At 54.0% G+C, this 16,225-nt stretch overlaps 1 protein-coding gene across 6 annotated transcripts in view; it reads left to right on the forward strand.

The window, feature by feature from the left end:
- GRAMD2A (GRAM domain containing 2A) overlaps window positions 1-15,942 on the forward strand; it is a 34,168-nt gene extending 18,226 nt beyond the window's left edge. For 3 of the 6 annotated variants that reach the window (XM_043920614.1, XM_043920610.1, XM_043920615.1), the window contains exons 2-12: window positions 6,808-6,891; window positions 7,713-7,770; window positions 8,131-8,206; window positions 9,246-9,349; window positions 9,947-10,045; window positions 10,174-10,245; window positions 10,972-11,034; window positions 12,032-12,176; window positions 12,413-12,512; window positions 13,397-13,501; window positions 13,760-15,942. In XM_043920614.1, the coding sequence (XP_043776549.1) occupies window positions 6,808-6,891; window positions 7,713-7,770; window positions 8,131-8,206; window positions 9,246-9,349; window positions 9,947-10,045; window positions 10,174-10,245; window positions 10,972-11,034; window positions 12,032-12,176; window positions 12,413-12,512; window positions 13,397-13,501; window positions 13,760-13,763 (910 nt within the window). In that variant the 3' untranslated portion in view covers window positions 13,764-15,942. Of the gene's footprint in view, window positions 1-6,482; window positions 6,609-6,807; window positions 6,892-7,712; window positions 7,771-8,130; window positions 8,207-9,245; window positions 9,350-9,946; window positions 10,046-10,173; window positions 10,246-10,971; window positions 11,035-12,031; window positions 12,177-12,412; window positions 12,513-13,396; window positions 13,506-13,759 lie in introns of those variants that run through there. The other 3 variants (XM_043920612.1, XM_043920613.1, XM_043920611.1) reach the window with 3 other exon arrangements.
- Window positions 15,943-16,225: the final 283 nt, after the last annotated feature.

Here is a 16,225-nt window from a genome sequence, read left to right on the forward strand (position 1 = left end):
GTAAATGAAATGTCAGTAACAAGTTAAAAAGGTCTAGTTACCTAAATGCTATCCTAAATCAGAGATTCTGATTTAATTGATCTGAGAACAGGGCTCAGGCATCATTTTTGTTTGGTTGGTCTTTTAAAAAAGCTCTAGAGGTAATTCTAGTGTGTCCCCAGCAGAGTTAACAGAATGGTCTCTTTTCTCTGTGAAGTAAGTAAGTAAGCTGTGTGTGGAGAGGTAGAGCCGGGGGAGTTTGGAGGTGCCCTAACGTCCAGGCCACGGAGCCCCAGTGGCTGATGTTCCTCCCAGGATAGGTCTGTCCCTCAGTGGCTCTATCCGTGGTCTGTGGCTTTGCATTCTCAGGGGCTGCTGCTGTGCTTTCTGTTTGGAAGAGGTCTCTCCTTGGACCAGCCGGGGCCCAGCATCCTGGCTGCTTGCAGGAGAGGGTGGAGCTGTCCTTGGCCTTGAGAAGAGCTGATAGGACCCACAGGATGCTCTAGCATCTCAGATGTCCACTAGGAGACAACTCGGGAGAGTGTGTGGGCACCCCCCCCCGGGGGAGGAGATGCCCAAGGGGACCCTCCCGTGACCATGAAGTCCTAGCTGGTTCACACTGTCAGGCCTGGCCAAGTTTTCCACTTCTGCATCAGCCACAGGCACTGCTGTTGCCCGAGGCTTGAGGAGCCTTGGCGGGAGGTTAGCCCAGTGGTTAGGGAAGGTTGTGGGCGGGGGCTGGGCAAGCCAAGGGACGGTTGCAGTGAGGCAACTGTGAGGGCAGGAGTGGCCCAGCCTGTGCTTTCCCCCACATACCCCATCCCATGCTTCTGAGCCACTTTATCCTCTTCTGTATGCCTTCTGCCTCCCACCTGAGCTCCTCTTTGATTATTCAGCCAGCAAGGTTTAAGTGCCTGGTGCTGCTGGGCTGGGCTGACTGTTTGCTCCATAGGCTGGGGCTCCTGGAGGGAAGGGCCCATCTGTGGGTGGCCCCCATCAGCTCCTGTCTACCACCCCTCCCCTTACTGCTGGGCACCCATCATTCTCTGGGCCTCCTTCACTCATTTTATAAAAAATCATTTATTTATTTGGCTGCACCGGGTCTTAGTTGAGGCATGCAGGATCTAGTTCCCTGACTAGGGATCAAACTTGGGCCCCCTGCATTGTGAGCTCAGAGTCTTAGCCACTGGGTCACAGGGGAAGTCCCTCCTTCACACTTACTGTCTGGCTTTTTTTTTTCCTCCCTTTCTCCGTCTTGAAGTGTCAACATGTCTCTTTTTCGGTCTCTCCTTCATACCCATTCCTTTAGTAAACATTGGGTGCCTACTGTGTGCTGGGGGTACAGAGATGTAGAAGACACACGCCTGGTGGGGCTCAGGTGTCTAAACAGACAAGTACTGGGGTGGTAAGTGCAGGAGCAGCAGCATGAAAAAGGGAGCAAGGGGCCCCAGAGGAGGGATGCCCAGCTCTGCTGGGGGGAAAGCTGGGAAGGCTTCACAGAGGTGATATCTGAGCTGAACCAAGAAGGATGATGGGGAATTCTCCAGGTAGATAACATGGCAGGAAGTCCCAGGAAGAGCAAACATGCAGGGTGAAGGGGTGCCACTGAGTTGTACGGGTGAGGCTGGGAAGGAGACAGGAAGGCCAGGAGGAGTCAGGAGGTGGGGAAGGGGGTGGTTGGCAGGCTCAGATCTGGGCTGCAGACGGCTCGGTTGGCAGCGTGGATGTGGGAGAGGGCCAGGTGTGCAGGGCAGGGCAGGGGGCGGGTGTCATTAGGAAGCTGATGCCAGCATCCAGGAGAGAGATGATGGCGGCCTGGGCTTGCCTGATGCCACAGGAGGGGGGACAGCAGACGGCATCGCGGCTCTCAGGGCCCTGGGGGTTGACGGGGTGTGGGGTGGGTTGAATAGTCTGGCTTGGGGAACTGTGGAGGATGGGGCCTTTCAAGGGGAAGCAGATTTGAGGACATGATATTGAATTCACTTTGATGGATCCATCTAGATGGCAGGCTCTGCCATTCAGGAGGGGTGAGGTGTCACAGTTGGGGACTTAGACTGGGGAGTGTCTGCCTGGTGCAGATATTTTGAGCCTGGGGGAGCAGAGTGTGTGTGGCAGGTGTCCCTTGAGACTTTGTCCCTGGGGTCTGTGGGGAGCAGCGAGGCTCTGCATCTCCGGGTCCCCTTTGCACTGCCTCTGTCTCCCTCTCTTAACCTCCTCTCTGTGTCTCCCCTTTCCTGATGGGCCTGGCTCCCCTCCTGACATCTCTGAGTGCTAGCTGCCCATCCCCTCCCTCTCAGCAGCTCTCTTGGCCTGGGCAGGTTCATACCAGGCTCATGGGGTGATAAGCTCAGCAAGTATTTGTGGAAGGGATGGGCAGGTAGCCTGAGTTTTTCGGGCATGAGGCCCAAGGGTGGGGCAAGCACAGCTGTATCCCCCAGATCAGCATCTTGCCTTCCCATCAGGCTCAGCAGGATGAGAGGGCCTCATCTGAGGAATTTTCAAGTCTTTGCAACTCCCTCTGCTTTTTTGTTTTGTTTTGTTTTGTTCTCAAGCTTTTATTCTAGCTGTTTTCCTCAGGTGCTTGGTGTTTTTTTTCTTTTTAGCTGCATGGCATGTGGGCTTTTGGTTCCCTGACCTGGGATCCAACACATGTCCCCTGCATTGGAAGGCGATTCTTAACCACTGGACCACCAGGGAAGTCCCTATAACCCCCTTTAATGTCCAAAATACTGAGCCCCCCCGCCCCGCTCCACCCTCCTCATGACAGTAATGGCATATTTTGTAGCTTTGATTGAAAAAAATAGATATGGATTTGAAGACCCCTGATGTTAACTCCACAGTCTGCATGTAGAGGTGGGATGGGAGTGCCCAGGCAGGAGGTGTCGGTCACAGCCCAGAGAGCAAGAGCAATTTGGTTGAGTAATTCTCTATGGGAACAGAGGCTGCCAGCAGGGTTGGGGGACCCAGGCTGGCTCCCCACTCTCCAGCTTCCTGCTCTTGCCATCTCTCTCCTCTGGATCAGAGCCCTGTTGCTCCTTGCCTGGACCCTGCCTGACTGGTTCTGTTGGTGAATTCTTGCTGACCATTGCCCCAGACCTAGCTTTTCATTGGACTTTGATCCCATCTCTTTATTTCTACTCATCTAAACAAATACTATGGGAAAGAAGATGAATTAGTAGAGAGTCTGATTTGAAGATGATTTTAAAACCAGTGCATTTCAGCCATATCCAGGGTCTCTGAATCAACAGCATTATCAGGATGACCAGGAGGAGCTGGTTTTAATTGATGGATATGAAGGATTGGCTTTTGACCACCATGATAGTCACATGAAAAGAGGTTACTTTTAAACATATTTGAGATGTTTTCCCCTGTTTTCTTTCTGTCCTTTTCTTTTTAAAAAAATTTTTGGCAGCACTATACTAAATGTTGGCCCACTATAAGCATGTGGGATCTTAGTTCCCTGACCAGGGATGGAGTCCATGTGCCCTGCATCAGGAGTGTGGTCTTAACCCGTGAACCACCAGCGACGTCCCTCTTTCCATTCCTATTTTCTTCATGGAGATGCTATGGGAATCACAACAGCCTTCTTTTGTTATTCTCATGGCCCTTCTCCCTCCAGCTTCTGTTCTTGATCTCGCTTACACTGTCTACACATGTCACACATGTGAGCTGCACACTGGTGTTGCCCTAGGTTCAGAGACTGTGGTGATGGCGGAAGTGTTCTGGAGCCCCTGGAGATGGGCAGTTAGAGCTCACCCACAAGTGTCTGAGAGGAGCCTGAGGTTCGGGGCAGTGCGAGCCTGCAGCAGGGCTCATCACTAGGCTGGGGAAGGGCCCAGGGAAGGCGCCCCTTCCTGAGGTCTTTGAACCTAAGGATGAGTTAGTTAGTTTAGAATCCATGCAAAGGCTTGATTGTCCATGCAGGGTTAAGTGAGGAAGCCAAGCAGGACTGCAGTCCCACCCAGTTGGTGAGGCTCAGCTTCCTTTTCTCTGGGAATCCGGCTGTAACTTTGACTCTGTGCGTCATCTGAGCCCCTGCAGCCCTGACAACTTGAATCATACTTTCTAGTACATGAGGGACAGGCTTCCTGCCTCTGAAACCATGGCCCAGCTCCTCCTCCTTCCTCTTGGAGTCCTGTTTTATGCTCAGTTGTCCGGGCCGGAATGTGTTCCTTAGAGTGGAGCCCACATCTTTCTTCTCTTCCCTGGAGGCCCAGAGGGCTCCTGGGCTGCAGGTTCAAGCTCGTTTGACTTATGTACACTTGCCTCGGGGGCCTCTCCTATCGAAGCACTCAAAGCAAGAAAGGAAAAGAGAGATGAAAGGAAGGGCTGGAATCTGCCATACAAAAATTAAACACAAATATAGCAGCAATACCATAGACAGAGATAAAAGGCAAATAGGGGAAATATTTGCAAAAATGATAAACTAAGGATGAATCTTCTCAACAAAGAAGGTAGACAAATCAATAAGAAAGACATGAAGATACTTATAGACACTTCACAGATGAAATCCCAGTGGTCAAAATGTATTTGGCAAAAAATGTTGAACCTATCAGTAAGCAGAAATAGAAATGAAAATAATATATTTTAACTTATCAACTTTGCAAGGTGAGAAAAAGATACTAGCCAATGTAGGGCCTGGATGTAGGGCAGTGGGCACCCTCATATAGTGCTGAAGGCTGTTCTCATCATCAGTATAGCATCTGGAAGGCACTTTGGAACTGGGTCTAAAAGATCCTTAGAGATGCTCATTCTCCATCCACTAATTTTACTTCTGAGAATCTATCCAAGGACCGAATAGTGACATGGGGAATGTCTCATGAAATCATGTTAAGCAACAAAACCAGGGCATACAAGTTATGTGATATATAATCCCACTCACACAAATTATATATTTATGAATAAATATTTTCTTTGTGTGATTTGAGGGAGAATTTTTTTTATTTTTGGCCCTGCCCTGTAGTGTGTAGGATCTTAGTTCCTCCTTCAAAGTGAAAGTACAGAGTCCTAACCACTGGACCACCAGGGAATTCCCGGGAATTTCTTTCTTATGGGTGATTCTTAAGAACTGTTTTTATTTATGTATTTGTGGCTGTGTTGGGTCTCAGTTATGGTATTTGGGCTCTTTCATTGTGGCACGCAGGCTTAGTTTCCCTTCTGCATGTGGGATCTTAGTTCCCTGACCAACTGGTATCCCTTGCATTGGAAGGCAGATTCTTAACCACTGGACTACCAGGGAAGTCCCTTATGCGTGATTTTTGATCATCGTACTTTATATATTTTATATTTCTTGTATTTTCTATAATAAGCTTAAAAAGCTGAAGGTTTGGAGGGGCACCTCTGTGAAATGTGTAGTGATGGACCCAAATAAATCCAGAAGTTAGCTTTAGGAGCACGCATGCATGCTCAGTTGTGTCCGACTCTTTGCGACTCCATGGGCTGTAGCCCACCAGGATCCTCTGTCCGTGGGATTTTCCAGACAAGAATACTGGAATGGGTTGCCGTTTTCTCTTCCAGGGGGTCTTCCCAACCCAGGGATGAACCCATGTCTCCTGAGTCTCCTGCATTGTGGGCAGATTCTTTACTGCCGAGCCACCTGGGAAGCCCTAGCTTTAGGAGTCAAGGGGTCAAATCACTAGCACAACCTGTCACTTTGCAAGATTAGGAAATACCTGATATGTGCACCAAAATTCTCCATACGGTTGAGGACAGAGGTCACCAGCCCACATGGTTGGCCCGTTTGGTGGGTGAGAGCTCCTTGGTCCTTGCTATGCGGCACTGGTACAGCCTGCCCCTCGGCGGGCCTCTCAGCTTCCTGTCTGCACAATGGTAGGGTGGGAGGGGGTCAGGTTAATAACCTGGAAGGGTCTTGGCAGATCTCGGCTGAGGCGATAACTCTGTTCTTGAAGAGAGCTTTGACGTCATCTGGTTACGCAGCTGAGAGGGAGGGAGTGCCGGGATCTGCAGGTTCCAGCTCCTTGCCTGCTGAGAGACGAGCGCACAGACCCCGCTACCTATTCACGGCCAGCACGTTGCCCTCCTTGGCCACCCTCTCTTCCCATCACCCCTGGGCTCACTCAGCTAGTTTTCCTGCTCAGGCTTTATTGATTCCTAGTGTTTCTGCTCGGGAGGAGCAGGAAAGGGTGAACCCTAGGCTCTGGAGCTGTTTAGTGGAGGCATGAACTGAAAAGCCTTTGGGGAGCCCCGCCTGCCTGGTGACCACCTGTCTGCCCCGTGCCGGGCCCTCTCTATGGGACATTTTTGAGATGGTTTGGCTCTCAGGGACGAGCTACCCTGACAGCGTGAAGGCGTCGAGGCCGCTTCCAGGTGTGGGGCAGCCCCGCCCCTCAGCCCACACTCACCTGTGGGCTGACGTCCACACACGCACCTGCGCCGCTTCAGCTGCTCAGCCTTGATAAGGCCTCCTGTGCTGGAGTCCTTTCCCAGAAGCTGGGACGCTTTATGGTAATACTGCCTGGGCGCTCTGAAACTTTTGCTTTCAGGTGTGAGCAAGTCTCAGGGGCCTCCCTCCCAGCTGCCTTCTTAAGAGTGGGGCTGGCAGCTCCCTGGGAGGCTGATTCTCCTTCTGACCCAGGCATAAACTGGACTTCAGGCTTCCAGGAGGGCCGGTGAGTGAGGCTTCTCTCAGCCGCCTCGAACGCCTGCCTGGGGTGCCGCCTCCAGACTGTGGCATCTCCAGCCTCCCCTGGAATAGCAGGGCAGGTGTTGGGTGGGGGGCAGAGGCAGCCGCCCTGGGCATGTTGGAGCTGGCCAGGAAGGGTGTCCCCAGAGACCCCGCCTTCCTGATGAGGGCCCGTTTCTCCTCAGCAACCAACAGATGCGTGGGAAGACGGCTTCTCTGAAGAAGAGCACCGAGAAGCTAGGTGGGGTCCAGAGAGCCCAAGACACCAGGTGAGGCCCATTTCCCAGTCAGACATATGTCCGATTGGAGGTGGGCAGCCCTTGGGAGGTGACCTGTAAGAAAGGGGGCCTTAAGGCTGCGTCATGGGGTCAGTTTGGGCATAGGCTGCCCAGGGCCTCTTCCTCCCACCCCCAGGCCTAGCCCAGGGCGCTGGGACCTAGCAGAGTCTAGGCTTCTCGGGTTACCATCCTCCTCTCTGCCCACCTGTCCTCAGGCCAACCTGAACAGGGCAAAGGTTTGCGTTTCAGCAGCCTCTCCCCCACCCCACCTCTGGCAGCTTTGGTAGCCTCCGTCAGGTCAGGCGAGTCTGACCAGGGAGGCGGCTGCGAGGAGGGCAGTCCTGCTGGGATCATGGCCCATGGCCAGGCCCCAGAGCAGTGAGTCTGACGCCTCCACCCCACCCACTCCCCATACTGGGCCCCATCCCTGGCCTCCTGCTCATTCATCCTGGGCCTGCTCCTCAGCTTGTCCCTCGGGCAGAGAAACGGGAGGGGGTTTTTGACCCCCGGGGTGGTCGGCTCTAGCCATCCCTGGGAGGCGAGGCTCAGGTTGCCTATACCTTCTGGGGCTGGGGGTGGCTGTGCACGGCTGAGCCCTCCCTGTAGCATCAGTGCCCCTGCCCAGGGCGAGCTCTGAGCTTGCTGGGCTCCCCACTTTGCTGTGGCCCCTGGAGACGAGCCCTGGTCTCCAGTCTCTGCCCCAAGCTGGTGACTTGAGGCCAGGGCAGAACTGGCGCCAAGGATGCATGGGGCGGGGGGCACGGGGGAAACTCGAGGTTCCTTGCCCCTGCAATGGCGTGTCTCCTTTGCAGTCTGTCCTGGCCAGAAGGCTTGAAGGGTGAAGATGTAAAGAAGTGTAGCCGAGAAGGGGTAAGTGTGTGGAGGCCAACTTCTTACTACCTGCCGGGGGAGGGGGTCCTGGGCTGCCTTGGTGACTGTCGACTCTGTGGCCAGAGGCCTGTCACCAGGAAACCTGGGGGATGTCCCCTCCTGGGTGGATGTCGTGTCCCCTTCCCGTCATGGGCTGCCTCTTAAGACCCCATGTCACCAGGAAACAAGCTGTGCTCAGAAGTCAGCCCTCCTCACCCACTGGCTGCTCAACTGCTGCTTCACGGCTAAGACCCCGGAGGCCCCCCACACCCTGTGGCCTTATTTCCTGGTGGATGGAGCAGGGCCCTCTGGTGGTATGATCTCCTGGGACTTCTCAGACCCAGCTCCTGTGTTTTGCAGACGCTACGGAGTAAATACAACCAGCAGTACCACAAGCTGTTTAAGGACATTCCCTTGGAGGAAGTGGTTCTCAAAGGTGAGCTGCCTCCCTGGGAGAGCGGGCCTCTCCCCCTGGAACCTCCAGGCACAAGTTCAGCCATGGGAACTGGCTGCCCTTTGAAGTGGTTGGTCTTTTTTTCTTCAGAAGTGTGAGAAGATTGGGCTGATTTGAGACATGAAGTTGAATTGTGAAGATTTTCTTGAATGTCAGGGCTTCCAAATCTCATTTCTGTTCTGCTCTTATCAGTGACTACTCTTTCCTGCTCTGACCTCTCAGGGAGTGTGTCAGAACATCTGCACGATCAAGGCCCTCTCTCCAGGGAAGAGCAGGGCAAGAGGTTCTGCCTATGGGGGTGAACATCCAGGTTGGGGGGACAGCGCAGAAACCCAGCAGACCTTTTGGGGCATGGGTGGAGGAAGAGGAAGGATCTAGCAGTCTGGAGGGGCGGGCAGAGTAGTTCAGTTCAGTCGCTCAGTCGTGTCTGACTCTTTGTGACCCCATGAACTGCAGCACGCCAGGCCTGCCTGCCATCACCGACTCCCAGAGTCCACCCAAACCCATGTCCATTGAGTTGGTGACGCCATCCAACCATCTCATCCTCTGTCATCCCCTTCTCCTCCTGCCCTCAATCTTTCCCAGCATCAGGGACTTTTCAAATGAGTCAGCTCTTCACATCAGGTGGCCAAAATACTGGTTTCAGCATCAACGTCAGTCCTTCCAATGAACACCCAGGACTGATCTCCTTTAGGATGGACTGGCTGGATCTCCTTGCAGCCCAAGGGACTCTCAAGAGTCTTCTCCAACACCACAGTTCAAAAGCATCAATTCTTTGGGGCTCAGCTTTCTTTGTAGTCTAACTCTCTCATCCATACATGACTACTAGGGGTGGTCAGGATTCTCAGGAAAGGATGCGAGGGTGCTGAGGGAATGGGTGGTTGGGGCCTGGGATTGAGGAGGGGACTGAGGAGGAGAGTCCCCGAGGCTGGACTCTGGACTCCTCCGAGTGGGAGGACCCAGGCCCTGGGGCTCCTGGCCGGGCCTTGCTCACGGCGGTCTCATTCGTGTGACTTCCCAGTGTGCTCCTGTGCCCTCCAGAGGGACCTGCTTCTCCAGGGCCGGCTCTACATCTCCCCCAACTGGCTCTGCTTCCATGCCAGCCTCTTCGGCAAGGATATCAAGGTAGTAATAAGTGGTAAGGCCTCAGCCCGGGGAAGAGAAGCCCCCGGCCTGTGGGCACACCTCAAGTCAGACCTGTCCCTCTGCACTCTGGTGCTTGGTGAGGCCTCTCACTGCGAGGCATTCTACCCCGTGTCAGGGCAGTAGCCCCACCCCTTCCAAACCCGGCCCCGATTGAGACTCCACATCTGGCCTGAGCAGCCTGAAGAGTTCACTGCCGAGTTACTCTGCCTATGGGGTGCCTCCTAAATGCCTTCAGAAACCGAGTGGGTTGTCACACTTTCGGGGTCATAAAGTGGCCGGGTGGGGTGGCTCAGGGAATCTTACTGGAGTATGGGATTCACCAGGGCAACCACCCGTGCCTCTTAGATGATGGAGTAAGAGCCTGGAGTGGAGTGTGCTGCCTTGGGGTGGGAGATAACGGGAAGGGAGCCCACACGAGGAGGTGGGAGGTTCAGATACTCTTCCCTGTGCGCCAGACTTGTCCGTGGTGCTCATGCTTGGCTCACTGCCAGGTATGGCTGGGGCCCTAAGCAGGAAGCAGGGGGACTGTGTCCTCTGGGGTGAGTCCTGAGAGAAGCCTGCCTCTCCCCTCATCAGGTGGTCATTCCCGTAGTGTCTGTGCAAATGATCAAAAAACACAAGATGGCACGGCTCCTTCCCAATGGCCTGGCCATCACCACCAACACCAGCCAGAAGGTCAGTAAATTTCTGGGCCAGCGCTCCCTTGTCTACCTCCCCATCCCAGCCCCAGGAGTCCACAGCTTGAGCCTGGCACTCTCCCAAGTCTTTATGTACCTCGCCCCTTTCTGTTTTCTATATTCCAGTATGTCTTTGTGTCCCTGCTCTCCCGGGACAGTGTATACGACATGCTGAGAAGGGTCTGCACCCACCTACAGGTATGGAGCCTGGGGCAGGGCTGGGGCCCGGGAGATTGCTCAGGCCTGGACTGGGGCCTTGGGACGTGGGTGTTGGGGGAGGTCGGCCCATCTCTTGGGCACAGGGAACCGGGGCAGAGAGAGGGAGTAACAGGCTCAGGCTCAGTGAATCGGAGGCAGTCCTTGGGCCGGGTGTCTCTGCTGGGGAGCTTGTCTCACTGAGGCCATCGGGCCGCTGCGTGTCCCATGTGCAGCCCTCGCTCGTGCTTCCTCGGTGCAGACAGACCGAGGGAAGAGAAGCCCCCGGCCTGTGGGCACACCTCAAGTCAGACCTGTCCCTCTGCACTCTGGTGCTTGGTGAGGCCTCTCACTGCGAGGCATTCTACCCCGTGTCAGGGCAGTAGCCCCACCCCTTCCAAACCCGGCCCCGATTGAGACTCCACATCTGGCCTGAGCAGCCTGAAGAGTTCACTGCTGAGTTACTCTGCCTATGGGGTGTGGCCACTTCAGCTCTCTCTGGCCTGTGCTGAGGAAGGGGGAGGGCAGCATGTGGGGGAGTGCCTCCCCTTGGATTTGCCCTCTGCTTCAGCATTAACTAGGGATCCTCCCCGCAAACACTTTAGACTCCATCTGACCCAAAGGGCTCACTTGGAGGTAAAGCTCTCTTGGAGAGTGTTCGTCCCTCCCCATGTCTGACTCTGGCTGCTCCGTGATGGACAGGTAACCCCTGTTCCCTTCTGTCGCCAGCCTTCAAGCAAGAAGAGTCTGTGTGTAAGAGAATTTCCTGAGGAACCTGAGTGCGAGTCTCTGGTGAGAACTAAGGCTGGGAGCAGAAGATGCTGGCCTGAGGTTGCCTGTACTTTGAGACTTCAGAGACTCCCGGAGGGGGACCCACAGTGCAGAACTGGGGCACCAGGGTCAAGAGCCAGTGGCATGCTGTGTCAGCGTGTCCCCAAGACCCACCACCCTCCATGCCATGCAGAGTCCTGGGCAGATTATGTTGACGTTCTGAGCAGAACACATGCCCAGCCTCCGGAACTTGGCCCTGGTTGGACCCCTACACCTTCGTAGGTATAGGGCCAGCAACCCATCCTCTTCCCTTTAATGGAGTCAGGAGGGCCTTCAAAGGGCTGATGTCCCTGAGATAGAGCTCTAAAGGCTATCATTCTAGAACACAGGCAGGCTGTAGATTTGCCGAGGTCCCGGCCCTTTCTTTTGTTCCTGGGATCCTGGGTAAGTAAAGTTTCTAGGATAGGGGTTGGGGTGAGTGGATAGCAATGACTCCAGGGTGTTCTGAAGTCTCTGTCTGTAACTATTAAGTGTTTAGCCAAGCATGTGATATGCACAATGCCATGCAGGGGATGGAAGGCAATGTTCCCATTTTTATTGATGGGGACCTTAAGTGCCCCTGCCAAGGGCAGTGATGTACTCAGAGCCCAGATTAGCAGGAAGCACAACTTATTCCATCTGAGATAGCGAGTGCGAGTTTATGCCCGTCCAAAATCTTTTGACCCTCCTGGACTCAGCTGATCTGAGCACGCCCCTGGGTTGCCTCATGTCCTGGTTCTACACTAGCAGTCTTCAAAGACACCGTCCCCTGGAAGAGTGGCTGGTTACAGCAAGGGAGCAGATGAGAAATGTGATTGCTGTGGCTGTGGTTTCCCTGCTTCTGGGTATCTGCTTTCATGCTCGCTAGGCATCCATACTGATAATATCCGGAAAGGCTTTGATAAACCTAGTGTGGATCCTTAGGGCAAGTGAGATCTCAAGGGCCAAGGTGAGACAGTATCTCCTGCCTTCTCTGCAGGAAGCCCTCATCCCTGAGATGAAGTGGAGGAAAGTGTGCCCTGCCTCCAGGTCCCTGTCCCTCCCAGACAGCATCCCTTGTATCTCTCGGGCATCCATGGAATCCACGGACAGCTTCTTCCCCTCCAAGAAGCCTCCGGGGTCTGGTGAGTTCAGCGTGCTTGTCCATGGCAACTGCTCGCAAAGACAAGGTTTTCCGTCCTCCCACTTCTGTGAAAAGAGGTCATCACAGCCAGGAGGGCTTCTCAGGGCAGTTTCTTTCTTTCTGCAAATCCATAAGGGAAAGCCAAGAGCTCAAGTGGCTTCAGAGAACAGGGGTTGGGGAGTGGGCTGGGGGCTTGCCTTCTGCCCCAGGAAGATGCCGAATGCTGTCCTATTGCAGAGATCTCCGACTGTGAGGAGGAGAAGCTGGAGGAGGGGCCCACGAGAAACGGGGAGCTCAGGCTCTGGGATTACCGGCTCCTGAAGGTCTTCTTTGTGCTGTAGGTGACTGGAGAGTGGCGGGTGTGGGTACATACTTGACCCGACCTGCCTGGGTGTCTGGGTGTTTAAAGCCAGAGGCTTGGTGTGTGGGGAAGTCGGTGTCCAGAGTGAGGGAGAAGGTTCTGAGTCAGCTGCAAGCTCCTGGGTGGCAGGGGTGGGCATGCAGCAGCCCCTTCCAGAGCAAGAGAAAGTATCTCCGGTTTTTATTCCTTCAAACCTGTAATTTAGGGTTAAGGCTGTGGGGAAGGGGCAAAACATGAAACTATTGAAGAAAGAAAAAGTTGCAAAGGATTGGGGAGGGAGAGGGTCTGGCAAAGTCTGAGAGGCCTGTCAGATAGACCAGGGGAGGACCATGGCCTTCCCACTGCCCACCACTGGGGTGTTTTCTGGGACCCCAGGCTTGTCTGTCATTCGGTCTAAGAGCTAGTAGAGCAGTGAGCTTGGTGGGATGTCTTATGAACAGCCAGCAGCCTCTGGATTCCCTCGCCTTATCGGCACCTTCCTCTGGGTCTGCCGGCTGGGTATCGACTGTCAACCTCAGCACTTGCCTCGGGGAAAGGCTACCACCTGAGGGGGTAATTTTAGTGGCCTCACAGAGGGGGTATGGGACCACGGTGGCTGGTTAGAGGGAAGGTGGGCTCTGCTGAAGGACCCACAATTCTTGCTGGGCTTCAGGGACACTTCCATGGGGACGAGTCTCAGGACCCCCTTGTGGCCTCTGTGAAGAAAGAGGCCCAGGTCTGAACGAAGCTGTAGGCACAGTGTTCTTTAATTCCTCTGGTTGCAGGAACTAGCTTAGTCCCACTCCTATGTTTGGTGATCCTGTAAAAATGCCCCCTTTCTAGGAGAGAGACTCACCTCCTCCCTACCCCTCTTTCTCTAGGATCTGCTTCTTGGTCATGTCTTCATCCTACCTGGCGTTCCGCATCTCCCAGCTAGAACAGCAGTTATGTTCCCTGAATTGGGGCTGCTCGGTCCCTGGGCACAGGTGATGCCCCTTCTCTTTCTTATGCTTCTGGGATTGAGGGTGAAGGACAGGAGCCAACACCCATGGCCAGGCTCCTTGCTGGTCTGACTGGTCTTGGCCTTGCCCTTGAGCTGGTTTGTTGGCCGTCAGCGAGGTTGGGCAGGGTATGCAGGGCGTACAGACCCCACCTTGACCCGCCCTCGTGGGCGGACCCACTGACTTGTCTGTCTGCCTTCTAGGCCCTTTGTCTGACCTGTGTGCCGTCTCTTCTGTGTGCAGGTAACAGCCACTTGGCCTTTGACCCCAATCCTCCAAGAGGAATGCTCTGGGTGCTAAGGTGCCACCACCGATGCCCTTGGTTTGTGCTGCCGCTGTGCTGAGATCGAGTCGAAAGAAAATATTGCAGAACCCTTCTCCTCCCCACAGCTCTTCTCCCTCCTTAAATGAGTGGTCTGAAGTACCTGTTTACAAAACTCCTACAAATTTGGGACTCAGATGGAAAGCCAAGTCTCTGGAAACAGACAAGGAGTTCTGTACACTAAGCTTTAGCAGCCACTTATGTGAAAAAAAATTTTTTAACTTGCTCCTTGGAAACAGTTCTGACACAGAGGTAGAACATTTGGGGCCACTGCAAGGGACAAAGGTCATGCGCTGATACCAAGCACATGGCTCACTCCAGTGGTGGGACAGCGGCCGGAGCCCAAATTGGCAGCGTGGGCTCCACTCTCTCCCAGCAAACTGTGCTCTCACTTGGACCACCCGAGAGTTCCTGTTCTGGGGCCCAAAGGGTTTCTCTGCAAGTGGCCAGGGGCCGGCCCATGCAGGGCAAACTGGAGGCAGTGAGGTGAGCTCTGAATGAGGAGAGGAGGGTCTGTGGCCAGGATTCTAGCCAGGGGCCTGTTCATGCTCTGTGCAGAGGCTCTGTTCTGACCCCTCTTGAGGAGGCTGGCTCGGTCTGGGAGCACATGACTTGCAGCAGGGGATGATGGCAGTGGCTGTGGAGAACAGAGGTCCAGCATTCTGTGTTCTTAGTTGCTGTTTCCTGGTGAGACAGGTGGAGCAGAGCTTTTTTGATCACTGTGGTCACAGACCAGGTACTCGATCTTCCCCTCGTGTGCTCAGACATTTCCAAGGTGCCCCATGTGGGAAGTGGGGGATGGGAAGGGTAGTAGCTTTGATTTGAGGTCTTTCTTTGTACTCCCTGCTTCACTGCCTGGACTTTGGGCGTGGCCAATGGCAGCCTGATGGGCTTGATGGTGCCTTGGGCCAGCCACAGGGCAGAGCTCACTATGTCACCTGCAGGAGGGTCCTCCACACCTTGGGCGCTATTCTCCATGAGTAAGATGGAAGTGTCCAAGGTGGGCCTGTGACTGCCGGGACCAGGCCAAGGGGGTCTGTCTGATACTTTTGGAAGCAAGAGAGGTAGCAGACAGGAAGAATGGACATGGTGGCTTTGCCTTAGAGACGACTCCTCCTCTCACAAGGTCTCCTTAATGCTACAAAACTTCTGTGCCTTAAAACTCTCCTGGGGCTCTGATCTGCTAAGACAGTGTCTTTGGAGGTGCTGGAAAGGCCTTAGTGAGGAGGCCAGACGTATCAGGGAAGGTCACTGGTGATGGGTGGGTGGGGTCAGAAATAGCCACTTTTCCCCCCTTCAGACACCTGAGAGGTTAACTGGTGGGGGGGGGGGTGGTGCGGGGATCCTGGGGGAAATTATTTATTGTGGAGTGTGACTGTCCTGTTTATGACAAACCCGAATGAAGACTGGAGGGACTGACAGGAGGTGATAACTTCCTAAACTCAGGCTGGAGGTCTCTCCATCCCAGGTTCTAGGATCGGGCTCAGAGCCTGGCCTTGGGGGATACTTTCACTCAAGATGTATGTCTCAGGTAAAACTCATGGCTCCATTCTCCCTGCAGCGCCATGCTGGATGGATGCCCGTTCTATTTGAGGAAACAGCTCCCTGTTTTCAGGGAAATAATCCTACTTGCCCCAACGCCTTCCCTCCCTGGTCCTTGCTGAAGGGCAGGGAGAACAGGTCCATTCTCTGAACCTTGCTGGGTTGAGCCAGAGGTCATGAGAGGTGCCAATTCATGGGTGGCTATGCCAACATGATGGTGAACTAGCCTCCAGTCTCCATGCCCGGGGCTCAGAGAGGGCAAGAGGTGTGCAGTAGGGTAGGTGGCTTTGGAGGCCCTCTTGGGGTCCAGAGCTTTGAGTGACTGCAGGGTGCCTGTCCCTCTGGAGGGCCCTCAGTTTCCTCCTCCTGTTCTCCAGCCTGTTCCTTTGGCCAGGGTACCTTCTGTTGTGCCCATTTATAAACCATGTGTCTTTATGCAGACCTGCTTGCATTGGCAGATGCTTCTCTAATTCCTTGAGAATTTGGTTCAACTCTCCTTCAGTTGTTCCACTATGGCATTAAACTTTGAAAATATTTTAAAATAAAAATCTGATTTTTCTAATCCTGTGGTATGGAAAGTTCATTTTTAGGTTTTGACTACTCACTAAAGGTACTCTTACTGACATATTTGGCATCAAGGAGACTGACGGAACCCAAGTCATTCCCAGAATCCCAAATACACTGCAGATCTCATGGGACTTTAGCTAAGCTGGCTCATACGTCAGGCGTTAAGGAATGGTGTGGATGGTCACAGCACATAGCACAGCGTCCTGCCTTGGATGGGTGGACACTGAGAATGCTTCCCCATTTCTCCTGGGCAATTCCAAAGCAAGGTCCATGGTTCG

Source organism: Cervus elaphus, chromosome 12 (assembly GCF_910594005.1).
Source record: "Cervus elaphus chromosome 12, mCerEla1.1, whole genome shotgun sequence".
Classification (NCBI taxonomy): Eukaryota; Metazoa; Chordata; class Mammalia; order Artiodactyla; family Cervidae; genus Cervus; species Cervus elaphus.